The sequence below is a fragment of the Camelina sativa genome, chromosome 14 (genome assembly GCF_030686135.1).
Source record: "Camelina sativa cultivar CO46 ecotype springtype chromosome 14, ASM3068613v1".
Taxonomy (NCBI): Eukaryota; Viridiplantae; Streptophyta; class Magnoliopsida; order Brassicales; family Brassicaceae; genus Camelina; species Camelina sativa.
In genome coordinates this window covers 13582009-13607011 of record NC_141893.1, presented here as the reverse complement: position 1 = coordinate 13607011, position 25003 = coordinate 13582009, and the positions used below count along the sequence as shown (strand labels likewise).

At 37.4% G+C, this 25003-nt stretch overlaps 4 protein-coding genes, 1 long non-coding RNA gene, 4 other non-coding genes and 3 pseudogenes across 16 annotated transcripts; 6 read left to right on the top strand and 6 right to left on the bottom strand.

Annotated features, from left to right (window-relative positions):
• Window positions 1-10571: 10571 nt before the first annotated feature.
• Window positions 10572-11519, bottom strand: LOC147928164 (uncharacterized). Its single transcript, XR_015580716.1, has 2 exons — window positions 11206-11519; window positions 10572-10882 (listed from the first exon to the last, which is right to left on the bottom strand). It is a non-coding gene; the product is annotated as an uncharacterized LOC147928164 (long non-coding RNA).
• Window positions 11520-11753: 234 nt separating this feature from the next.
• On the top strand, window positions 11754-12945 carry LOC104743603 (uncharacterized). The gene is given in 4 exon segments (XM_010464663.2): window positions 11754-12026; window positions 12216-12527; window positions 12626-12878; window positions 12881-12945. Coding segments are annotated over 4 exon segments (903 nt in total).
• A 1314-nt stretch (window positions 12946-14259) lies between these two features.
• Window positions 14260-14892, top strand: LOC104743602 (auxin-responsive protein SAUR61-like). The gene has a single exon (XM_010464662.2). The coding sequence runs from the start codon at window positions 14380-14382 to the stop codon at window positions 14794-14796; it is 417 nt and encodes a 138-aa protein (XP_010462964.2). The 5' UTR covers window positions 14260-14379; the 3' UTR covers window positions 14797-14892.
• Window positions 14893-15414: 522 nt separating this feature from the next.
• Window positions 15415-16196, top strand: LOC104741539 (auxin-responsive protein SAUR63 pseudogene; annotated as a pseudogene). Its single transcript, XR_015580463.1, has one exon. The product of XR_015580463.1 is annotated as an auxin-responsive protein SAUR63 pseudogene (transcript).
• Window positions 16197-16327: 131 nt separating this feature from the next.
• On the top strand, window positions 16328-20029 carry LOC104741538 (uncharacterized). Of its 5 annotated transcripts, none has more exons than XR_760329.3 (5): window positions 16328-16629; window positions 17060-18109; window positions 18200-18372; window positions 18467-18799; window positions 19237-20029. XR_760329.3 is itself a non-coding variant. In XM_087485470.1 (5 exons), the coding sequence occupies exons 2-4, from the start codon at window positions 17077-17079 to the stop codon at window positions 18683-18685; spliced, it is 1425 nt and encodes a 474-aa protein (XP_087341596.1). In that variant the 5' UTR covers window positions 16328-16629; window positions 17060-17076; the 3' UTR covers window positions 18686-18692; window positions 19237-19413. The 5 variants fall into 5 exon arrangements, 3 of the variants coding, with proteins under 3 accessions (XP_087341596.1, XP_019091521.1, XP_087341595.1); XM_087485470.1 differs by having other exon boundaries at window positions 18467-18692; window positions 19237-19413; XM_019235976.2 differs by lacking the exon at window positions 19237-20029 and having other exon boundaries at window positions 18467-18907.
• LOC147928163 (auxin-responsive protein SAUR66 pseudogene) lies at window positions 19397-20029 on the top strand (annotated as a pseudogene). Its single transcript, XR_015580462.1, has one exon. The product of XR_015580462.1 is annotated as an auxin-responsive protein SAUR66 pseudogene (transcript).
• Window positions 20030-20847: 818 nt separating this feature from the next.
• LOC104741536 (auxin-responsive protein SAUR63 pseudogene) lies at window positions 20848-21533 on the top strand (annotated as a pseudogene).
• Window positions 21534-21760: 227 nt separating this feature from the next.
• Window positions 21761-24666, bottom strand: LOC104741535 (F-box protein At2g15640). Of its 2 annotated transcripts, XM_087485468.1 has the most exons (2): window positions 23302-23386; window positions 21761-23057 (listed from the first exon to the last, which is right to left on the bottom strand). In XM_087485468.1, the coding sequence occupies exon 2, from the start codon at window positions 23025-23027 to the stop codon at window positions 22137-22139; it is 891 nt and encodes a 296-aa protein (XP_087341594.1). In that variant the 5' UTR covers window positions 23028-23057; window positions 23302-23386; the 3' UTR covers window positions 21761-22136. The 2 variants fall into 2 exon arrangements, with proteins under 2 accessions (XP_087341594.1, XP_010460722.1); XM_010462420.3 differs by having other exon boundaries at window positions 21761-24666.
• LOC147928162 (small nucleolar RNA Z196/R39/R59 family) lies at window positions 24066-24154 on the bottom strand. Its single transcript, XR_015581216.1, has one exon. It is a non-coding gene; the product is annotated as a small nucleolar RNA Z196/R39/R59 family (small nucleolar RNA).
• Window positions 24212-24297, bottom strand: LOC147928161 (small nucleolar RNA Z195/SNORD33/SNORD32 family). Its single transcript, XR_015581212.1, has one exon. It is a non-coding gene; the product is annotated as a small nucleolar RNA Z195/SNORD33/SNORD32 family (small nucleolar RNA).
• LOC147928160 (small nucleolar RNA snoR4a) lies at window positions 24355-24441 on the bottom strand. Its single transcript, XR_015581228.1, has one exon. It is a non-coding gene; the product is annotated as a small nucleolar RNA snoR4a (small nucleolar RNA).
• Window positions 24477-24567, bottom strand: LOC147928159 (small nucleolar RNA U31b). Its single transcript, XR_015581224.1, has one exon. It is a non-coding gene; the product is annotated as a small nucleolar RNA U31b (small nucleolar RNA).
• Window positions 24667-25003: the final 337 nt, after the last annotated feature.

Genomic DNA, 25003 nt, shown 5'->3' with positions numbered 1-25003 from the left:
TTGTCTATTGTACTACATGGAGGTTTGAATAAGGGAGAAGCTGGTGCAGAAGCTGCTGAAAGCAGTGTATGTGTATGTGATATTACAGACCAGTTTATTGCTGAAGCCAACACACTTGAACCTGAATCTGAGGAAGATGAAGAGGAACAAATTAGGCTTGATAGAATTAAAGCTTTTAACACGTGTTAAGCTGTCCCCGGATGGGAGTGCATTGAATACACAACAAGCTCATCCAAGCAGGATTTTCCCTTATATTGGAGACAACGGACTGACGTGCATGAGGAAGAACTGTTCACCTGGACCTGGAATATATGATCCTCTGGCACCTGTTGATCCGGTCACGTTGCAGAAACTTTTGGATTTCTATAGAAAGCCGAGTATGACCCTTTAGACCCTTTTTCTTAACAAGTTAATCACAGCTTGTTAACATTATATTAACTTGTGTTTATTTTTTTGTTAGGAATATTTCGTTAGGCAATTTCGAAATCGAAATTGAATTCTATAGGCAGCTAATCACCGAACGAAAGGACTGGCCAGTGAGGCCAGAAGAATATGGTACCTATGGGTGGCTTACTGATGAAGTAAGTTTATCTTAATGTCTTAGTTATTGTTGTCGTTGTCTGAGTTATTTAAAACATAATGGCTGAGTTGTTGTTCTTTACTCAGTTTCCTTTTTAACAGCACATGGGCGCGTATATGAGACTCCTTAGGGATAGGTACAACCGAGATCCCTTCCCATATCACAACAAACGCATTGCGTTTGTAGACCCGGGACCCTTACAAGTAGTACATAACTGATATTACAATATATATAAAAAATCATGATGCAGAACACAAAAATAAGAGTACAAAAATCTTTACATATGTGATTTCATACGGACAACTGAAATAAAGTTCTCCTCTCCTGCTAGGATCATTAGATCTGGCAACTGGAACGCGCTTGTCGCGCCTCCGGATTTCGCCGTACCTCATTTTCATTTTCATCTACATTACCACAAACACAATATTACGATAATGCTTAGAGATTTCAGATGGTCCAGAGATGTACCTCAGTTAGTGCTTCAGAAGCAGTTTTCTCATCAACCCTGGAGTTGCCGCCGTAGATATCTCTCTGAGCCATCATTTTCACTCGATTACTAAAGCACAAAATCACTACAATCCCATCATTTATACTAAAACAATAAATCGAACGACGTCGTTTAACAATACTATACGTGACGGCTGAGTTATGTACTTTACACGACTGACTTAGGGTAGTATATTAAATTAACATTGATGTTACGACTGAGTTATGCAACATCCATATTAATGGTGTTACGGCTGAGTTATGCAACGGCCATATTAATTTATTATATACCTTCTCGAGAATACAAAAAGTGTTGTTGGGGAGACGCAAACTATAATTATGTTTCTTGTTATCATTCACACGCGTAATAAATACATTTTTAAATATTTATTATTAAAAAGGAATTCAAAATTTGAATTCAAATTTTAGAATTTTTTTTATAATATTTGACTATATGGCTGAGTTATCGAAATAAACGGCTGACTTATGAGATATTTGTAAATTAAAATTTTTATAACTCAAAATTTAAATTTAGAATGGAAATATGTACATTACTATTATTATAACCAATAAAAAAGTAATAATTATAGACAAAGAGTGATTTTTACATATTCTGATCAAAATCTGTCAAATATTCAAAACATGACATTTAGGGGTTAGGGTTAGGGTTAGGGTTAGGGTTTGGGGTGTAGGGTTCATATTTTCAACATTATGAGTTTTAATTTAACAGTTTGGTTTTGGTTCTAATGTGTTTGGTTTAAGGTGGTAATTTGGGTTTACTAATTTGGGCCGGTTAGATTAATATATAACTATAAATAACCCAAATGTTATCCAAATTAGGTAGTTTAACTTAATATAACCGATAGCAAGCCGAATATAACCGTAATTAATCGAAAATACCAATACAAAAAATACCAAAAGGGGAAAAATTAGTTTTTCGGTTTGTTCGGTTATTTAGTCTTATAATTGGAGTGGTGGCTGAGTTATAGTTTATGACGGCTGAATTATCGTTTAGGGTCTTCTCATTAATATGAAAACGTATTCTTCTTTCTTTCTTGGATCTTTCGTTTTGTCAGATTCCTAATAAATATTAAAACGTCTCTCGATGTCACAAAAAGTGTTGTTAGGGAAACGCGAAAAATCACTAATTCGGTGCCTGCTCAAATCCACATGCATAATAAATTCATAAAGTGAGCTTTTTCACAATATATTATTCAAAATAATTAAATAATTAGTATTCAAATTTCGAATTTTATTTTTGTAAAAGTATTTCTCCAACCATTGAATATTAAAATTATTATTACTCAAAATTTAAATTTAGAATGGAAATATGAATATTACTATCATTAAAACAAATAAAAAGGTATACTTATAGACTTAGAATGATTTTTACACATTCTAATTTGAGGGTTGGCTGAGTTATCGTTATTCACGACTGAGTTATGTAAATAATTAAGATAAAGTGATGGCTGAGTTATCAAATATTATGGTTGACTTATCGAACTTTGTGGTTGAGTTATCATTCCGTAATGGCTGAGATATCGAAATAACGACTGATTTATATTATAATATGAAGGTACAACATAAACGAAATAAAAAAAAAAACAAAAACACAAAATCATAGTTTATAATTTATAGTTCATATAGAAGACGACACGAAAGTACAATGGAAATCACTTTCTGAAACCAACGTCATCTGGGCCAAATTCTTCAAACATATCGACCAAATCATTCCAAACTATGCTAGTTAGCATCTCGGGTTTATTGCCACCACTCGCCCATATCCTCTTGAGCGCACGCATCTGGGCTCTAAATAACGTTCTAGCCACCAAATTAAACTGCGTCCAGACCGTTAAAGTATGCTTTGGATCCCACGTGTATTTACCCTACAATTAAAGGAAAGAAACGATAAAAGTATAGAATAATATCAATATGGTGGTTTGTTTTAGTGATCTTACCGCGAGGAGTAGAAACTATCGTCTCTTAAAGTGGAAGGGAATCAAGCGGTATGTCGGCCACACATGGTGCCAGTTGTGTTGAAGTATTCCTCCAATCGCGATAGAGAGAACGTGAAGGAACTTGAACCACGTAACAGTGGTTGTGTCAACCCAGGAACCCACATCAGTGGCGCAAATGATCGCTTCGACATCTCTAAAAAACTGTCCATCGACATGAGGAACAACTTCCATGTCGATAGGAAGATGTAATAGATAGACAAATCTGTGATTTAGTAGTGTATAAAGAGAAACAATAGAAACGAAGAATGAGATGAAAGAGAGTCAGACATATGAATGAGGAGAATATAAAGGAAAACAATATGAAAACGAAAGGTTTCGTCTATTATTAGGTTAACTTATGGTTTTCCGCCAAAATATTGTTTGACGGATGAGTTATAGTTTGACGGGAAAACGAAAGGTCTCGACGATTCATGTAATGGCTGAGTTATAATGAGTTATGGCTGAGTTATCACAAGAAACAATATGAAATTAGAAACGAAAGTAAATGGCAGATTTATATGACTTGACGGCTGAGTTATAGTTTTACGGAAAAACGAAAGGTCTCATCGATTCATGTGATGGCTGAGTTATAGTAAGTAATGGCTGAGTTATCACTAGGAATAATCTGGAAGTAGATGGCTGATATATATGACTTGACGGCTGAGTTATAATATTTACGGGAAAACGAAAGGTCTAGTCGATTCATGTTACGGCTTAGTTATAGTAAAGTTATGGCTGAGTTATCACAAGAAACAATCTGAAAGCAAACGACTGATTTATACGACTTGACGGTTGAGTTATGGTATTTAAGGGAAAACGAAAGGTCTCGTCGATTCATGTGACGGCTGAGTTATAGTAAAGTTATGGCTTTCTTGTATTCTGCCCAACCAAATAATATACTTTTATGCTATCTCTGTATATATACAAGTATTTCGGTTTCTTTAGTCTATTACCTCTCAACTACAAACTATAATAAAATTATTGTTTACAACACTATGTCCGCTCGAGCACCCAAGATGCCGGATCTCCCCGACGATGTTTTCATAAAAATCGTTTCCCTTGCTGCAGAGGATCGATTGTGGTCAGTTGGTTCTATTTTAAGGGCTAGTCATAGGGAAAAAATGCAGTATAAAGTAAAGAAGTTCTAAAGAGAGCTGCTATCTATTGCCTTTGTACTGATCCATCACAAATCAACACATCCAACGCCCCTGATGGTGGCCTCCAAATTGAAGGGCGGTACATGCCTTTCTTCGTCAAATGCTTTAACGCCGGCAACCCCATTGCCATTTACTACGAAGGGCTAAGGGTTGTGGCTGAGGATAGAGATATCCAGCGTGGGATTGATATTCTCAATCGTAATGTACCGGCCGATGTTGATGCCACCTTAGCATGTGGGGTACTAAGTATTTGTCAAGGGAATGAGGTTATGGCCGTCCATTACCTCCAGCAGTTTGATGCAAATCATTATCCTCTGCTGTCTGCGGGTGTCATGGCAACCGGTAATGATTTTATGATTGAGTTATCTCGTGATAAGGCGGCCCAAAAAACTCATACACAGCCTCCCATCTCTATCCTGACAGTCCGTTACTCCCTTCACCCGCTTGTGCTGTGATGTGTTATTTGGATAACGGTCTCCATTCTCTCCGCTATGGAGACTATGAAATCATGTGCAAAAATTGTTACCTATGGTGGTTGTCCCTCAAACTCTCTGAAATCCTTTAGGTTTTCCAGCAGTGATTTCCAGTTTTACCTTATCAACTCGTGGCTCTAAAGTCTATTTATTTTAAAATAATTGTTTTCTATTTCTTAGACGAGTATCTTTTTCATGTATTAAAGGTCCTTTTTTTGTTTAATTATATTTGTTCTACATATTGCAAGCTTGTTTCCACATGTATGATAGAGACTTTGATTTTTGGTATTATCCATTAAATGGGAATATTTTTATCTAATTTCCAATCCTTTCGTTAGTCGTGCATCCTTTGACATATGTACGTATCTAAAACCTCATTTTTAAGTTACTCATATCTTTAATTATAACCAGAGAAAATATCTATGCACCTTGATTAGACAGTATAAGATTGTTGGAGATTGTTTTATATATTTTGTTAAGCTCTTGTAAGGCTGTTATCCACTTTTTATGCTTCCACATTTTAGTATCTACTCTCATTTTGAGGCTGAGTTATAGTAAAGTTATGACTGAGTTATCACAATAAACAATCTGAAAATAAATGGTTGATTTATATGACTTCACGGCTGAGTTATAATATTTATAGGAAAACGAAAGGTCTCGTCGATTCATGTGACGGCTGAGTTATTGTAAGTTATGACTGAGTTATCACAAGCAAACGATTGATTTATACGATATGTTATAGTTTTACGGCTAAATTATATTAATATTAAACATTACAAAAAGAAATAAAAAAAAAGTTCAGAGTTCATAAACAAGAAGAGACGACAGTACAATGGAATTCACTTTTTAAATCGATTAAGAGGAGGAGGAACCACGAACTTTTAGTTTCTCCCAATCAAGAGGAGGAGGAACCACACACTGTTTGACATCGGCCTTCGCAATCTCTCTCATAACCTCTAACCTCTTGCGCTCTGTCTCTAAGTCGACAAGTTCTCCACCCAAGATTTGGTTAAGTTAGGATATTTGAGCGTCGATTAGTTCCACTTGATGCTCGAGGGCGATCTTCTCTTCCTTCTTCTTCATATGATCATCCATCATATGCAGAATTGCGGTGTAGCGATCAGTTGTCTCCGCCTCGGCCTCGACTCTCGTCTGAGTAAAAGCTTCAGACACGGCCAATAATGCTTCCTCTTCCCACTCGAAATATGCATTTCTTTGACGTTTACTGGAACTTGCTCCGGCCATGCGGATGGACGGCTGATTGTCTTCGTCTCCCCACTCTGCCTTGCATTTTTGACGTCTACTGGAACCCTCTCCGTCCATAGCTCGGCCATCAAAAGAAAAACAACCGTCACCAACTGATAGGTGCAATGATCGGAAAATATGCAATAGATTGAGAGGGCATGGAGAGGAGACTTACATGTGCAATGATCGAAGGAAATGCAATATAATGATAGATGAGATTTGAAGGTGAACTGATCGACAAAGATCATCGACGAAGATGCAATATTTATAGGTGCAATGAGCGGAGAAGAAGAAACCGAAACGATACAATGAATTATATGAATATAAAGGGAAAACAATAGAAAAACGAAAGGTCACGTCTATTATTAGGTTAACTTATGGTTTTCCGCCAAAATATTGCTTGACGGCTGAGTTATAGTTTGACGGGAAAACGAAAGGTCACGTCGATTCATGTAACGGCTGAGTTATAGTGAATAACAGCTGAGTTATTAAAATGAACAATCTATAATGGCTGAGTTATCAAAAGAAAGGTCGCGTTTATTATTAGGTTAACTTATGGTTTCCAGCCAAAATATTGTTTAACGGCTGAGTTACAGTTTTACGGGAAAACGAAAGGTCTCGTTGATGGATGAGTTATAGTAAGTGATGGCTGAGTTATCACAAGAAACAATCTGAAAGTAGATAGCTGATTTATATGACTTGACGGCTGAGTTATCAAAAGAAACAATCTGAAAGCAAACGACTGATTTATACGACTTGACGATTGAGTTATTACACAAAATAAAACAGATCTCCCTAACTACAACCGACAAGTTTTCACATTGTGCCCAACTTGCTTACATCGCCAACATGCGTGTTGCTTCCTAGGGCGTTTATTTCCAATGGCCACTTCCAAAGATGATTTAATCCTACGCTTCTTGGACCTTCCTGGCCGGTTCACAACAATCAGAGGCAAGCACGGTTGATTATTCACAGCAACAGGAACCATGACTGATTCATCTAGAGGCATGATTGAACCACCCCATCCGTTAACCAAATCGACACTCCTAAATTTCGGATCACACAGGGATATACGAGACACATCCTTATGCTCTGCAGCTGCGATTGCATGGATGCATGGTATTTTCTCATGGTCGAAACGACGACATGTGCATTTTTTAGTTCCAAATTTATAACATGCAAAGATGTTCCATATGTAACTTGCACACGTACATCATCAATCGTTTGTACCTGCATAAGTCTTGCTGCGATGACACGGTCCTAGTAGGGAGTAGAACAAAAAAAAAAAAAAACGTTTTAGGCTGAGTTATGAAAACAATTACGACCGAGCTATGAAAACAATAATGGCTGAGATATGAAAATTAATATGGTAAGGGCTGAGATATGAAAACTGTTATGGCTGATATATGTAACAGTTACGGCTGAGATACGGAAACTATTATGGCTGAGTTATCAACATTGACGACTGAATTATGTAAACTTACCTATAACAGTTTCTCAACACCTCGAGTGAGCGTTGTTAGCTGCGATTGTGCATCCTCTCTCCATTCAGAAAACCATCTGGTCATCATATTCTGTATCGATTCTAGCAGTCGAACTATGGGAAGACTTCTAGCATTTGACAGTGCGTTGTTCATTGATTCGGCAATATTCGTTGTCATTAAATTGTACCTTTCACCCGGGAAATGAACACGCGCCCACATTCGGACACCAGCTCTTTGGAGGTATCCATGTAGTTCGGGATGAAGTGCTTCAATCTCATTGAATGCCTCATTAAAATCAGACAGCCTAAAACACCTTGCCACTTTTTTCACAAGAGGGAACAAATGTTTTCCTTTGAACTTCACCAAAATGTTCTTATACAAATGGTAAGTGCAATTCCACGGGATACACTTCGCCAATCGCTTTCCCTATTGACTTATGTCTGTCGGAGATTATCGCAAGATCCTTTTCGTCAGGAATGGCATTTTTGAGTTGTGTAAAAAACCAACGCCAAGACTCATCATTTTCAGTGTCAACAATAGCGAAAGCTATTTGGAAAATTTGAAAGCTACCATCCTGAGCTAGCGCTGTTAGAAGCGTTCCTTTGTAACTACCATGGAGAAACGTACCGTCGACAACAATAACTTTGCGCATGAAAGCAAACCCAGAAACACTCGCACCAAAAACAATAAAAACATATTTGAAACAATCTTCATCATCTATTTGGAGACGCGTGATTGTACCTGGATTTTCCCTTCTTACCATGTATAGGTAAGAAGGCAATTCGCTAAAACTATCCTCAGGAGTTCCCTGATCGATCTCCCTTGCAAACCGCAGCAACCGATATGCCTTCCAATAACCCATCTGTTGACACCAACAAATTAATAAATCAGCCATAAAATATAAGTCAGCCGTAGAGAATAAAAAAACCAGCCATAATACGTAAATAACTCAGTCAAGACATTCATATCAATCAGCCTTATAAAATCATTAAGTCAGCCGGTATTCATTAATAATCCAGCCATAAAGTAATGATATGTGAGCCATTATGTCAATAAGTCAGTCGAGACAGAGTAATTACCTTCATACTAAATTGCTTGTTGAAAATGACTCTGACACTTTTAGGTTTAACTTACGGACCAAGATCACCAAGATAGTCCCTGTAAAGACCTGCCAATACACCAGTTGTTGGTTGACGGGATCGATTAGAACGTTCCGTCACAGAACATGAGTGTTCCGAATCGTATAAACGAACATGAAAATCCGGCTCATCCCCTTGTCTAGATGCACGAACTCTCCAAAGACATCCTTCAACCCAACACCGCGCAACCACCATTCTTGGATTTGATACTGGTAAATTAAAATCAAATCCATCCCTAACCGAAATAAGTCTCATGCGATTCCTGAACTCGGCTTTGCTCCAATATCGTTGTCCTACAGCAATTTTTAGCGTTGACAACTCCAACCTAAAAGCCTCTGGGTTCATAGTCGATCCGGCATTATCGTTGTTATGAGCTCTCTTCTTAGGAGGGAGAGTCGGTGAATCTTCGTCTTTATTAGGAGCCAGAGTCGGTGCATCTTCGTCTTTATTCGGAGGCTCGCCCAAGACAGAAAAGTTATCATCATCAGATGACGCACCATCAGAGTCGTCGAAAACATCAAATTGGGTTGAAAATTCATCGTCTTCTTCTTCGTCAGCTGCTTCTTCGACAGCTTCTTCTTCTTCTTCGTTTTCTTCGTCATCACTATAATCATAACAAGTGCCTTCAAATCCCCCACCGTCCACTTCGTATGTACATTCTACTTTTGAGTCACTGCTTGGCCGTATCATACTTCCTCTAGCTCCACTAGATTATGTAGACCCTTTAGCCGAAAACTCCACACAGAGACGTAGTTGATCGGTTTTCCATAGCCCCAAAAAACATTGCAACTGCCGATCATTGGAGACAAAAAAAGGTGGAGTATCATGCGCCATTAGTTTCAGTGCCTTGTTCGAGAACATGTAGCTCAGCTTTAGCTCATGGCTAAACGCGTCCAATCCGTAGTCTTCAAGAACAAGCTCCACAAGCTTGTCGTGTGTTGCGCCTCCATCGATCTGCACAACTATACACCCTCTATCGTCGGTGTTAAATACATATCTCTGTTTCTTTACCCAATTATCGGAAACAACTAGTACCAGAACTGGATCCATGAAAGAAAATGAAGAACAAGGTGAAAAAGAAGTAGAAAGAACTAGGTGAAGATGAAAGTGAAGAAGAAGTATAAGAACAAGGTGAAGAAGAAAATGAAGAAGAAGTAGAAGAACAAGGTGTGATATATAAGGTAAATAGTTCACTTAATAACCAGTTGAAGAATCGAAGGAACGACGTTTCGTATTTCCAGAGAAGAAAGATGATGACATGGAATGCTGACATGGATGATGCGTCCGACGTGGCAAGTCAGCCATTAAAGAAATAATAACTCAGCCTTAATATAACTCAGCCATCAAACAAATTATAACTCAGTCGTATCGTTTAATAAGTCAGCCGTAACTGAATAACATTCTAGTAATTAATCTTTTGCTACTAAGTCAGCCGTGAAATGGCCGAGTTGTACGATAAGTCAGCCTATCACGGCTGAGTTATAGATTTAACCATAACTCAGCCATAACTACATCTCATAAGTCAGCCGTTTTTCATAACTCAGCCAGGCGGTGAAAAGTTAATTTAGCCGTGTCGTATTGATAACTCAGTCAAAATTTTGACAACTCAACCATCGGGTGAAAACTCAGCCAAACGTTATGGCTGAGTTATGCTCTAACTCAGCCAAAATTTTGACAACTCAGCCATCGGGTGAAAACTCAGCCGTAAGGACGGCTAAGATAGAGCATAACTCAGCCAGATTTTAATAACTCAGCCGTAACGTGTGGTTGAGTTATGCTCTAAGTCAGCCGTCCGATCTTACTCAAATGTTTTTTCCATAAATCAGCCGCAACATACCTATAACTCAGCCGACATTACCTCTATAACGCGTTACGGCTGAGTTATTTAATACACGTCAGCGATTTCTGACGTGGCGTCTGACGTGGCGATGACATTTTTATAATAACGTTTTTCCGGTAACATAAAACAAGGGCACGTTAGGTATTTTGGAAATACCCTAAATATTCTAGTAATAAAATCTTTTTTTGTAGATTCTGATAATATTACTTAAAATGTATAACATCTCAGTAAAGTTCCCTGTAAAATAGATGTAAACAAGTATTAAAGTAAACAGGTAGCTTATGGTATAAAGAAGCTAACAGTGTCGCAAAGCCTGATTTCAAAACAAAAAACAAAAGAAACGAAAGAAAGAAGAAGAAGAGGTCAGATGGTAGTGCATGTCATATTATCAACACTGTATTTCTGATTTGCAGACGTATTGAAATTATATCCTCATTCTTCTCTTCATAAAAATCAAAACTTTGGATCGAATTCACCAAAGCTGAAAACACAAAAACAAAGAATTTGGATCAGAGAATAATGGCAAATCAATCACTCCGCCGAAGCAGACGCTTCGCTGGATTGGGATTGAATTAGAAACTCTTCATGAGATCAATTAATGTCATGGAATCAACACTGTGTTTAAGTCCTGAATACGTATATTGCATTAACTCACAAAATAGCTATTCAAGATGGACAAGAAATGGAAGATAGAGAAACATCCCTAAAGAGGAAAAGAATCTGATTCCAGAGATCATATACTACTACTACTCGCAGCTCAATTGCTATAGAGACAAAGAACGCTTTGCCTTTCCGAGAAGTTACCTGAGGAACTCTGTTTTTTCAAGAGATCTTGAACACCTTAGAAGAAGAGTTGGTGGACCAATCACCTTGCCATTCGATTCGGTTTTCTTGGGTCTCATCAAATTGATCCAAAGACGAGTGGATGGAGATACAGAAATATCCTCAAACCACGGAACCTCGATCAACTTGTTCATTTTTGAAATCACTCTTGGTAGTAGTTTCAAACATATTTTCAAGTCACGCTTGAAGAGAAGTCTATAGACTCAGTTGGGGAAGACCATGAAGACATGAACATCCCCGCACCAACCAAACATAGAGAAGAAACAATCAAAAACATTGGAAATGGTTGTTAAGCTCTTCACTTAAATATACTATGGGCCGGGCCTGCATAGAGATAACTTAGGCCTTTCTTTTTTTTTTTTGTGTGCAAACAACTTGGTCCCAAAGTCTCCGTAATTGCTTATATAGAATCATCTCTTAGCTTAGGGTTTGTTTTCAGAAAGTTTCCATCTTTCGTATCAATCTTTTTTTTTGTTTTGGGTAAAATTTCGTTCGTGTCATCATCAGCTATGGAGATTGCTACGACATGCCCTTTGCATTTATTTCCAAAACAACAGAGAGTCCAAAGCAGAGGTGTGAGGTTCAATTTACTCGATGTCTCGTCGCTACCTGCTATAAACCCTAAGCCACACGACACACGGGTTCTGGGTAGAGCTGGAAGACATGGCACGGAAACTTGCGACGCTCCGAAGAAACGCCAACATCGTTCTGATGAAGAAACTCCATCGTCGGTGAAGAGACAGAAGAAGACCGTCGTCGAAGTGGACTCAACTACTACTAAGGTAACTCACTCACTCGTCTTGTCAAACCCTAGTTTCAACAATTGTTAGGATAAAGGTGTTTACTTTTTTTAATGTGAATTAGATTGATTTTTATTTGTTAATTTGCTTACGTTTTTTACTTTTTCTGAAATCTTCTTCTTCAGGCGAAATCTATTAGGAAGAACTTTTTCTGAAATCTTCATTCTTCAGGCGAAATCTATTAGGAAGTTGACACCGAGTCTTCACAAACCAGAGTCCGAGTCAGAGACGCTCCCAAAAGTTACTAAACCGGTGGATGCGAGAGCAATTACAACAAAGATTGCTAAACCGGTGGATGCCAGAGCAATTACAACAAAGATTGCTAAACCGGAGAACTCGACTACAGCGAAGCCTGATGGGAGGATTGATTTGAAAAACTTGATAGCAAAGGCACAACATAAAATCCATGAGAAGAGGCACATCGATCATCGAAGAGAACACATTGCAAGGCAGAGGATAGCTGCTCGCTTAGCTCTAAATGAAGTAAGTAAACAAGATTTCAATTTTTTGATATTTCGTGTGTACCAAGTTAATTTGCTTTCAGGTTCTAATATTATGTTGTTTCTGTGTGTCTTTGTCAGATGGTAGCAACCGTTTTCTTTGACCATCATCTGAACTATTATAAAGAACTGGAACAGCTTGGCTACACATTCATGCGAGATGAACTTGACTGCTTGAACATGTTCAGTTTGTGGTCAAGAAGCGACTACAATGGTGAAACCAACTCTGTCTTGGAAAATTTCAAAACGCCATGGAGTGATGAAGAAGAAGATTCAAGGAGAAAGAAGCAGCAGAGATCAACAGAAGGCAAAAGCATGGAGCACTCCCTCCTTGATAACAAAGAATGGTGGATCCGCTGAGAGCATTAATCAGAGCCGTGAAAGCAACTGTCAAAGCTTAACAAGTATGTGTATCTGGTGATTATTTAAACAAAAATACCAAAGAAGAAGAAGTATGAAGAGTATAATTGTGTCGGAGTACAGTTTTTTGTTTAATTTGTGTGATTGTTCTCGCTGCAATCTATATATAAGGCGTAATTTTGAACATGTGAAGTCTATCTTTTCGCATAAATATGACAAGTTTTGAGAATATTTCTGTCCATATCATTTGCAAAAATGTCTTGCAGATACTCCAATAACAACCTGTTGAGACTTTGATATTACAGTAGCATTCATCCAAATACCAATGTAAACCCCATTGAAGTCCAAGAAAAGCTATTCAGATTCTCTAGTTACATTCCAAAGATCATATACTCTCCCAGCTTAATTGCTATAGAGAGATAAAGAACGCTTTGCTTTTCCGAGAAGTCACCTGAGCAACTCTGTTTTTTCAAGAGCTCTTAAACACCTGTAAGGAAGAGTTGGTGGACCAATCACCTTGCCTCTAAATTTGGTTTTGCTATCTCATCAAATGGATTGAGAATATTGAATGAAGACATATATATATAAAAGGCTCTTACAATGCCAATATCTAGTGCTAGATGAGCTTTACAATGGTTCTCTGCAACCACAAGAATAACAAACACTACTAATTAATATAGTTCAAAAGATTAAGTTGATGAAGCTATATGACAGTCTCTACAACATCTATTAAGACATACTTTTTCTCATGGAAAAAGCTCAAGAACCTTGAAACTCTACAGGAATAAACTTGAAACTTTCAATCTATAAATCTTTTCAGACACTGACAAGTCTATTGCAATGATTGTTCTACCATAATTAATATTAAATGACCCAAAAGCTTACCTTGACCACTGAAATTTCTGCAAGTTTAACTTCTCTAGACGTGTGTGCATTAATATTGGTTTCAGATGTTTTAGTTTTCCTAATTAATCGCTACATATCTGAACACTAGTCCCCTGAATGGAACCTAGGAATCTATTGAGAATTGCAGGTGTAGGAGCTTTTAATTTCCTTGAGAACATCAAAAGGCCTACAAGTTCTGTATCTCTCATTCACTTATTGTACATGTCATTGTTTCTAAATATTTCTGTAGAAGATTTACATATACTCACACTCACATGGTCATGTATTTTCAACAGAAATTCTAATCCACGAGCTGGTTAGTAGAGTATTGGTTACCAACTTTGGGACCCCTTATGATCACATAAAACAAAGACAGAAGCATGTGTTCTGTCTGGTTTGGTTTTTCTAATTTTTCTAAACTCCTTAAGTTTCTCCTTATATATAATCAAAAAAGCCTATTGGATTCTTCATCAACCATAACTTGCATTCAAAGAGTTATACAACACAGCTTACAAGTCTCTTTTACTTTCCAATCTGAAAAAAAAAAAAAAAAAAAAAAAAAAAAAAAAAACTCGTCCCTGAAAATAACGATGAACACAAAGAAGCTCTTGAAGATGGCAAAGAAATGGCAACAGAGAGCAGCTTTAAGCAGGAAAAGAATCTCATTTCAGAGATCAACTTCTTCTACTACTAGCAGATCAACCGCTGCAGAGAAAGGATGTTTTGTGGTTTACACATCCGATAAAATCCGCTTTGCGTTTCTAATAAGTTACCTGAGCAACTCTGTTTTCCAAGAGCTCTTGAAGATATCTGAAGAAGAGTTTGGTCTCTCCACCGATGGACCAATCACATTGCCATTCGATTCGGTTTTCTTGGAGTATCTCATCAAATTGATCCAACGAAGAATGGATGGAGATACAGAAAAGGCTCTGCTCATGTCAATCTCTAGTGCTAGATGTTCTTTACCATGCTCTTTTCAACAACAAGAACAATTGCTTGTATTTTAGAGAATTAGTTAGTGTCTAGCAGTTTCTATGTTTGTAAAGATTAATCCACTGTATCAGATTAGACAGATTATTTTAGAAATACAAACCATTTCTTTATCTCTTTCCTTTACACTGTCTCATCAAAATCAACGTTTACTGTAAACAAAGAAAATAATGAGATAACTTTGACATCACTTGTTGTGACAGTTTACTCAAACCTGTTTTGCTCTAAAGATTAAAGTCATAAACATGATGCAATGAGTAGAAGTAATACAAGACATGAGAAGTTTGTATGGTCTAAGGAAATGTGAAATTGTAGAAGGAAAAGTTCTCTTCTTTTTTCATAGCAAGAAAATGAAAGGACCTACATGCTCGTCATCTTTGCTACACCGGCACATGTCTTTCTTTGTATCTCTCTATCTGATCATTAACTTTAATTAGATATGTTTTCTTGGTGATAAGTACAACAAATCTATAAAAAAATTGTGACTCACATTTGATTTAGCTGATGGACCACTAACCAACCTGGGACCCTTATCCGAGCAAATAAAGGTGTACATAGTTTGGTATTTTTGGCTTCTCATGTATATATAACGTCTCAGTACCTAAAATCCTATCATATTAATGTCCATATAGGATTCATACCCACATGATCATGTCTTCTCACCATAAAATTGTATAGTCCACAAGTTGATTACCAACTTGGGAGACCCTTATTGATCACATAAAGTAGAGACATCAGCATGTGCTGTGTTACAAAGCACATCTATGATAGTTTCCCTCCTTCTATATAATGAAACAAGCTTATGGTATTCTTCATCAACCAGAACTTTCATTCAAAGAGCTCCTACAAACAGAACTCACAAATCTTTCTCTTTCATTCTCACTCCATCTCACTTTCCGATCTAAATCTTTGTTTAAAATGATGATGAACACAAAGAAGCTAATCAAGATGGCCAAGAAATGGCAACAAAGAGCAGCCTTAAGCAGGAAAAGAATCTCATTTCAGAAGTCAAGTGCTACTACAAGAAGATCAACCGCTGTAGAGAAGGGCTGTTTCGTGGTTTACACGGTGGATAACATCCGGTTTGCTTTTCCAATAAGTTACCTGAGCAATTCTATTGTCCAAGAGCTCTTGAAAATATCTGAAGAAGAGTTCGGTCTGCCGACGGAAGGACCAATCACATTGCCATTTGATTCGTCTTTCTTAGAGTACATAATCAAAATGATCCAACGAAGAATAGATGGAGATACAGAAAAGGCTCTGTTGTTGTCAATCTCTACTGCTAGATGCTCTTTGCAACAACAACAATGTAGTATTACTCAACAATTGCTTGTATTTTAAAGTTAATGTGTTTTGTATAGTTAATAGTGGATTTGATAGACAGATCATTTCAGAAATACAAATTATTCTTATAATCTTATTTTGTCTCATAAAAAAAATCAAATCAACTTCTTTTTAAAAGGAAAAAAAAAACGTATAACTTCAAAAGTAACTTGTTGTGACAGTTTCATATAAATCTCTGAAAACTTTAAGCCAAAAGTTTCATTCAGTATGAGTAAATCGAATATCTCACTTATCTCACATGTAACAAGGGGGGTGTTTTTTAGAGTAGTTAGAAAAACTTGAGGGTTTATTTGGTAAAATACCCATACTTGAGGGATCTGTTTTTTCCCGGGTTTATTTTCCCAATTTCCCGCTAAACTGCTAATGCTTAGTAGTTTAGTAATTAGTACTAATCTCATCAGTTTCAATGTAAAGAGAAAAAAATAACTTTAGAGTTCTAAAATTTTCATTTTTGCCCTGACTCTGACTGACTCCGTTGCAAAGTTTTACTTTTTCTTATTTCTAAGGTATGTTGACGGCTTATGTCTGGTCTTTTCTCCGGCCCCTTCGCCTGGTCTTTGCTAAGAATGTATCTTTAGTCTCTAGTGGTTCTGTTGTTTGTTTTTATAGATCTCATAAGAGTTTGATTTCTGCGTTTCTCCATTGGTTTTGTGTATCCTAGGTAGACCGATCGTTCTATTAATTGCATTTCCCATCTAAAGATGCTTAGTGCTTTTCACTGGGACTTGGTTTATATGAATCTCATCTATAGTTCAAGCCTGTTCAGTTTCTTGTTGTAATTGTGCATTGTTCACTGTTCTTGTCTCTGAAATGTATATAGAGTTATTATTTTCTTGTTTAGGATTTGGTTAATTACAATGTAAGTTATTGGTTCCTTGACTGGTCTTTTTGTGTGTTTGGAGACTTATCTGATCGGGGTTTTTGAAATTTCTTAAGAGGTTTATATTACTACAATGGATTGCAACAAAGAAGAGGCTAGAAGAGTGAAGAAAGATCCAAACAAGGTTCGTGCAGCCAAAAAGAGGAAGAGATTGGATATTGATGTTGCTGGATCTACAACAAAATATAGTAAGCGGAGGCAAAAGCAGCAGGGCATCACTCAGTTTGGGAGAAGCTCCTCTGCAACAACGGAAGAAGAAAGAGCTGAAGAGCTTAAAGCAGCAGAGACTGGATCGACTGATTTGAGTCTAAGATCTGAAAGGTTTAGTCAAGAGTTGCTTACAAATCAGATAGAGTCAGAGAAAAACAAACTTATCCAGCTTAGGAGAGAATTGGAAGAGGAGACTGGTAGAAAGAAGAAAGATTTGCTTCTGATTCTTTCCAAAATTGAAGAATCTGGCAAGCAGCTTGCGTCTGTTGATCAAGAACTTGAGGTGAAAGAAAAGAGAGTCCAAGAATTGAACAATCTGATCAACATCTCTGGTGAACAGCTTGACTTGAAATCCAAAGAATTAGGACGAGTCCAAAAGCTGACTGAGGCACAAAGGAAAGTACTTTGTGATATGAAAAAGAAGCAGCAAGCTGATGCATGTATCAGTGACACTAGCCAAGAAGATTCAGCTGAAAGCCAACTTAAAGAAATCACAGCTCATCTTACTCCCCGACAGGTCTCCTTTTGTCTTAGAAGTTCACCTGATCCAGCAGAATATGTTCTGGAACAAATGGAGGATGGTCTTTCTGACGAAGTGTTTTTAGGGGACTTGTTCGTGGAGATTTTGGTTCTTTTTCTTGGTGAGCTCGCCAAAATTCAGCAACTGGTCAAGTCTCAACTGCAGCTCAGGGCCAGAAAAATGGCAAATTCATGGAAAAGGAAGATGACAAAACGGCCGCTTGAGGCCTTAGCCTTTCTTATGTTTATGGTGGCTTATGGATTAAAGAATTTGATCAATGAAGATGACACTGCTCTACTTTCTTCGTTTATTGCTCAATACAAACAGGCTCCAAGACTCTTTCACTCTATTGGTCTCAAGCTTGAGCTGATCCAAGGTTAGTTTTGCATGTAGTCATCATCACATCTACTCAACTACACTTTATTTAATCGTTTGGATACTAAACGTTTGATTCATTCTTCTGCAGAGTTTGTTGAAGAGCTCATCACGAAAAGCCAATATTTTCCTGCAGCCCGGCTTATATGTTTGTTTAAGCTTAATAATAAAGAGTTCTCATTCTCATCCTCAGAGCTCGTAACTGAAGAGATCATCAGTTTAAGGCGGTCTTTCCTGAAAAATAAATCAGCTGGATCCTCCAAGGTTTAACACTTTTGTTCACTCGCCTGATCTTGTAAATGATTATTTACTGATCTTGGAGATAATGAATCTATATGTTTGGTTCTTCTTTCTTTAGGGTCTACGAAAAGATGCTGGAAGATTGAACACTATACTTAAACTTGTGAGAGATCATAATCTTGAAGTCAATCTCCCTGGGGACCTCATTGTAAATCTCATGATCCAGAGAAAAAAATCAAGTGAACAACCGACCCCTCTAGTTCGTTTCCCTGGGGTGGCCGAGGATTGCTACTCATCAACAAATCCACAAGCACAACATGAATCTTCAGGTTCCTAAACCTGAGGTTATACCCTACTTGAACTAGATCCTCATCTTGCTAAATGTCTAAACGCTAGTAGGAAGTAGGAACCAAAGTTAGCGTGTATACAGCTAGTGCTCCTGGTTACTATGGTACGTCTTAGGCTAAACTTCGTGTATTTGTGTACTTGCTCTCTCTTTTGATTGCACATGTTAAGTTTTGTCTCTACAAAATTTATGATGACATCTTTTTCTTGCAAAGTTTAAAACCATATCTGTTGTTCATATATTGCCCCCAAAAAATTACTGAACTTTTGAATAAATTCCTATTGATGAAAAAGGTTATGATACTTGGAATTTTAGAGGAAATAACTTTAGGATCAGTGTAACTTTTTCACTCTTTTAAAGATCTATGTAACAACTGGAAATATCTACAGGTTTAAGGTTTTAACTCTCCTGAGAAACATCCAAGGGCCTACAAAAGTTCTACATCTTTCATTCACTAGCACATGTCTTTGTGTTTAAATTGAATTGTAATACATTTATTGTATAAGACTCATACGCACATCCACATGGTCATGTCTTTTCAGGAGAAGATTCTAATCCACAATTTGATGAGGAGACAAGATTGGTTACTAACTTGGGACCCCTTATGATCATATACAACAAAGACAGACACATGTATTCTGTTCGGTATGGTTGCTCTAATCTATCTAAACTTCTCCTTTATATATATCCTAAAATAAGCCTATAGAATTCTTCATCAACCAAAACTTGCATTCAAAGAGTTACACAACACAGTTAACAAGTCTCCTACTTTCCAATCTGAAAAAAAAAAAAAAAAAAAAAACTCTTCCCTGAAAACAATGATGAACACAAAGAAGCTCATGAAGATGGCCAAGAAATGGCAACAAAGAGCAGCCTTAAGCAGGAAAAGAATCTCATTTCAGAGATCAATTTCTACTACTAGCAGGTCAACTGCTGCAGAGAAAGGCTGTTTTGTGGTTTACACATCTGATAATATCTGCTTTGCGTTTCCAATAAGTTACCTGAGAAACTCTGTTTTCCAAGAGCTCTTGAAGATATCTGAAGAAGAGTTTGGTCTCTCCACCGATGGACCAATCACATTGCCATTCGATTCAGTTTTCTTGGAGTATCTCATCAATTTGATCCAAAGGCGAATAGACGGAGACACCGAAAAGGCTTTATTAATGTCAATCTCTAGTGCTAGATGTTCTTTGCAACAACATGAACAGAATAGTCAACAATTGCTTGTATTTTAGAGAATTAGAGTGTAGCAATTGTCTTGTGTCTGTAAAGATTCTACTGTATTAGATTAGACAGATTATTTCAGAAATACAAACTATGACTTATGTTTCTCTTTTAGATAATCTCATCAAAATCAATCTTCAATTCTTCATTGTAAACAACTAAAAATAAGATTAAACTTAACACCACTTGTTGACTTGTTGTGACAGTTCACTCAAACTATTATGCTCTGAAACTCTTGTCAAAACAAATGGTGCAGTGACTACAACTTGCATTCATGTCAATTCATCAATTGTCCTTATGAATCTCTTAGAAGTTATACAAGACTGGATAAGTACTGGTAGTACCAACAAAAGATGTTTGTATGATCTAAGCTTAATCTTTCTCAAAGGAAATGTGAAAATTTGGCAGGAATAGTTGATTCACTGTCTTTTTTCCTGGCCGTATAATCTAAGGACCTGCATGCTCTTCATCTTTGCTAGCACATGTCTTTCTTTGTATCTTTCTATTGGATCATTAATTCTAACCAGATTTGATGTCCTTGATTTCACCAAAAGATTTGTTGTCCCCTGAATAATTCTTGATCTATCTTTTGTGTGACTCACATTTGATTTAGCTGATGGACCACTAACCAATTAGGGACCCTTATGCTACGAAACAAAAGCTGTACAGAAGGATGAATTGGCATTTTTGGCTTCTCTAGTGTGTGTGTAACCTATAAGATTCATACCCACATGATCATGTCTTCTCACAATAAGTTGTTTAGTCCACACTCCACAAGTTGAGTTGCAGACATAATTGATTACCAACTTGGGGACCCTTATGATCACATAGATTAGAAACATAAGCATGTGTTGTGTCTGTTTAGGTTGCTCAAGAGCTTCTCACAAAGCCTATCTAATCCTAATACTTTCTCCTATATAATGATGAAAGAAGCATATGGTATACTTCATCAATCATCATAACTTTCATTCAGAGACCTCTACAAACAAAACTTACAAACCTTTTCTCTTTCTTTATCCATATTACTTTGGATCTAAATCTCTTACCTGAAAATGATGATAAACGCAAAGAAGCTCTTGAAGATGGCCAAGAAATGGCATCAAAGAGCAGCCTTAAGCAGAAAAAGAATCTCATTTCAGAGGTCAAGGGCTTCTAACAACTCAACTGCTGCAGAAAAGGGATGTTTCGTGGTTTACACGGCAGATAAAATCCGGTTTGCATTTCCAATAAGTTACCTGAACAACCCTGTTCTCCAAGAGCTCTTGAGAATATCTGAAGAAGAGTTTGGTCTGCCGACGGAAGGACCAATCACATTGCCATTTGATTCGGTTTTCTTGGAGTATCTCATCAAACTGATCCAAAGACGAATGGATGGAGATACAGAAAAGGCTCTGTTAATGTCAATCTCTAATGCTAGATGCTCTTTCCAACCACATGAACAACAGAGTAGTATTACTCAACAACTGCTTGTATTTTAGAGTTTAGTAAATTTATATGGTTTAGCATAGTTTATAGTAGATTAGATAGATCAATTCAGAAATACAAACTATTGTTTTGTTTTATCTTTTAGTTTGTCTCTTGTCTAATCATAATACAAACTCAACTTCCATTTAAATGGAGACTTCATCTAACCTCAAAAGTCACTTGTTCTGACAGTTTCATATAAATCTCTGAAATCTTCAAGCCATTTAAACAAAAAATGATCTATCTGCTAAAAGTTCATTCACTATGATTCATCGAATGTTCATATGCATCTCTGTTAAAGGCAAACAAGACTCAACAAGAGATGTTCTTATGATTTGAACTGACAAAATGAGTAGAGAATAGACAACATTACTAAGATTTAGTAGAAACAAAAGCAATCTCTATCCACTAAAGAAATTTACAATTATTCTACAAAGATTATTAACTTGATGAAACGTTTTCACTCATTTACAGAGAGAGCTATTAACAACCATTGAAGTTTCTGCAAATTTAGGGTTCTACTTTTTCTGCATCTTAAAAGATGAACACAAAGAAGCTAATCAAGATGGCCAGGAAGCCATGATCCGACTTGATTTATTACAATAGTACTTAAAAGAAACGCCCAGATAAAGAGCACAGAATGACATGCTCACTGCTTTCACCAAACTCCAATCATCCAATGAATCATCCCTATCTTCTTCCACTTGTCCCTTCTCGAATCTAACTATTCTGTATCCCCGAATGGAGCATGGAATCACTTGAGTAGCTCTAAATCGTTAACATGAAGATCCTCAACGTGGTTCACAAAGGTGCGAACGCTGCAAGGATTCTTAAACCCTTCACCAAAACCTTGGACTTCAACACGCTGGAGAGTGTTCCTCTCGGGACTGAAGTAGAAAACATAAAACGGTTGGCCAGATGTATACTTGCGCATGGCAAACACAATCTCACCAGAAGCGGTCACTCCAGCAATGGAAACGTGACGACGGAAGAAGATGTTATCAGTACTCCAAGTGTAGTTGTGTTTGGACAAATCCTGTTTCGCTACATCCTCTAGAACCCACACATGCAACTCCTTATTGACATCAGCGACGAGATGATCATCCAAATACTTGTCGATATTAAACTCATAATTAACAGCCTCATAAATGTCGAAATCATCCTCCCAGTAAATCAAAGCTAACTTGCCCATAAAGTTGATCAATCGACAAAACCTTTCAACGTGAATGAAGCTGAACTTTTCAGACCTCAAATCAAAGCAAACAATCACATAATCATCATGAGCATCATCATCCCAAGGATCTTTGGTGTTACCTAAGTAGTACACAACACCGTTGATGCAAACCCCATCGCTTTGAATCTCATGTATTGTGGAACATTCGATCTTTCTCCACCTCATATCTGCAGGCGCTCCAAACGTAAGAAGGGCATGATCACCAGGACCAGTTGCGTAAGCCATGTACAATACCTTGTACTGCTTCCCAATCGGATCAAAACCAAAAAAGCTATAGGCTTTTCTGTAAGTATACCGCTTAGGTAAGACCGCGTACCGTCCAGTGTTTGGGTTACAGATGACAGGTTTACCTTGGTATCGACAACCATGGAAATAGATCAAGCCAGAGTTGTAGACACATGAGAAGTGCATGATGTTACTGTAATGATGGATATTTATATCCTTTGGAGAGAACTTCTTCACGTGAAACTCGGCGGCTGATACAAGAGCCGAGGAGGATGATTTCTCATAAGGATCCTCAAGCTGAGGCGAGGAGAAGAAGCACCACTCGCCACGGCCTTTGGGGTTTCCGTCGTCTGCGATGGCGAATAAGAGCCGCGGCTTAGACGAGGACTTGTTCATGAACAGCTCTTTGAAATACGGAGTAGCGAGCGTTGATGCCCATTGCTTCGACACGCAACGAAACCTCGCGACTGCATCTCCAGGCAATCTCGAGATTATCTCCAGGATGAGCTCAATCGACATGGGTGGTAATGATTTCATCATCTTCGAAACAGAGATGACAAGGAGAAGAAGAAGAAGAACACTGCAACAAGAGCTCTCGGTGGTGTGACAATCTCTACAACGTCTCAGCAATTTCTTAGGGTTACAACCGTTTAAGTTTCTCCGAGACACACCCTCCTTTACACACAACTGGTTTCTTTACTCTGGAATTATCTTACCATCCCATTGTGAACAAGTTGGGATACATTATGGACCTGGTCTCTGTTTTTTTTTTTGCTATGGTTGGGATACATTATAATTCAAAATTGACAAATTTCATTATCAAATTCAGTTATGTACAAACAAGCAACTACAATTCTTTGAAGAGATTGAACAAGTTCTCCATAGTAATCAATCAGATCATCCACTTGAAAAGCCACTTCCACACCAAGAGAACCAAGCGAAGGAACACCTGCATAAGTAGACGATAAAACAAAAGATGATAACGAACAATACAAGAATGATTTAGAAAAGCAAAAAACAGAAGATTGATAAAAAAAAAAAAAAAGATGTAAACAGGTATTAAAGTAACAGGTAGCTTATGGTAAAAAGAAGCTAACAGTGTCGCAAAGCCTGATTTCACTTTCTGCCTAAGAAAAAACGAAATGTCCAAACACAATTTAATCAACTTTGGACATCAGATACCATAGGCAAATCATCACACAAACAACACAAAAGGATTAAAACAGCAATCTCAGTCGAAAGATGGTGATCTAGTGATTTTGATAATCATTGAATAATCATTCAATTTGGACATAGTTTCATCATTGATTGCATATAATCAAAAGGACACAAAACAAAAAAAAACAAACGAAATCACAAGAAAACAAATAAAGAGGTCAGATGGTAGTGCATGTCATATTATCAACACTGTATTTCTGATTTGCAGACGTATGGAAATTATATCCTCATTCCTCTCTTAATAAAAATCAAAACTTTGGTTATCAAATTAACAAAATTGAAAACAATGAATTTGGGATCAGAGAATAAAGGCAAATCATTCACTCCGCCGAAGCAGATCAGACTGGGTGTCACAAAACAGTAATGCCATCTCATCATATCCATCAGAAAAGCTTTAAACGCGATTAAAAAGTTCGAGAATCAGAAAAAAATAGTCAATCACCACGTTACATTCCATCGTAATGGATGCAGATTAAGACTGGGGCGACAATTTCATATCATCACTTTCCTCAAAGACACACAAACAACACCTAATTCACTAACAACCACAGCAACTAGATCATCCTAGGAAGAAAAAACAAAACTTTCTAAGGCCGCCGATGATTTTTTGGTTGAAGAAACAAGAGTTAGGGTTTTCGCTTTATATAGAAGCAGAAGTCTACTTAGGTTTTTAGGGTTTCTCTCTTCCAGCACCGCTTGAGAATATGGGTATCCTCGGCCCATTTTTAACTTCCTTTTACGATACTATAGGCCCAATGTATAGCCCATAATTCGATCGTCTCTCTCAAAACACGCTCCCCAGATAGGAACAACAGAAATACTGTACCAGCCTGACTCTGAGCCGACTCCGATTCTTCCTCCTAGGATGCCTGTGGGTGGGGCACGTGTACATTTCTGAAATCCTGATGAGGCGATCGAGGTGTTCGTCGATGGCTTCCCGGTTA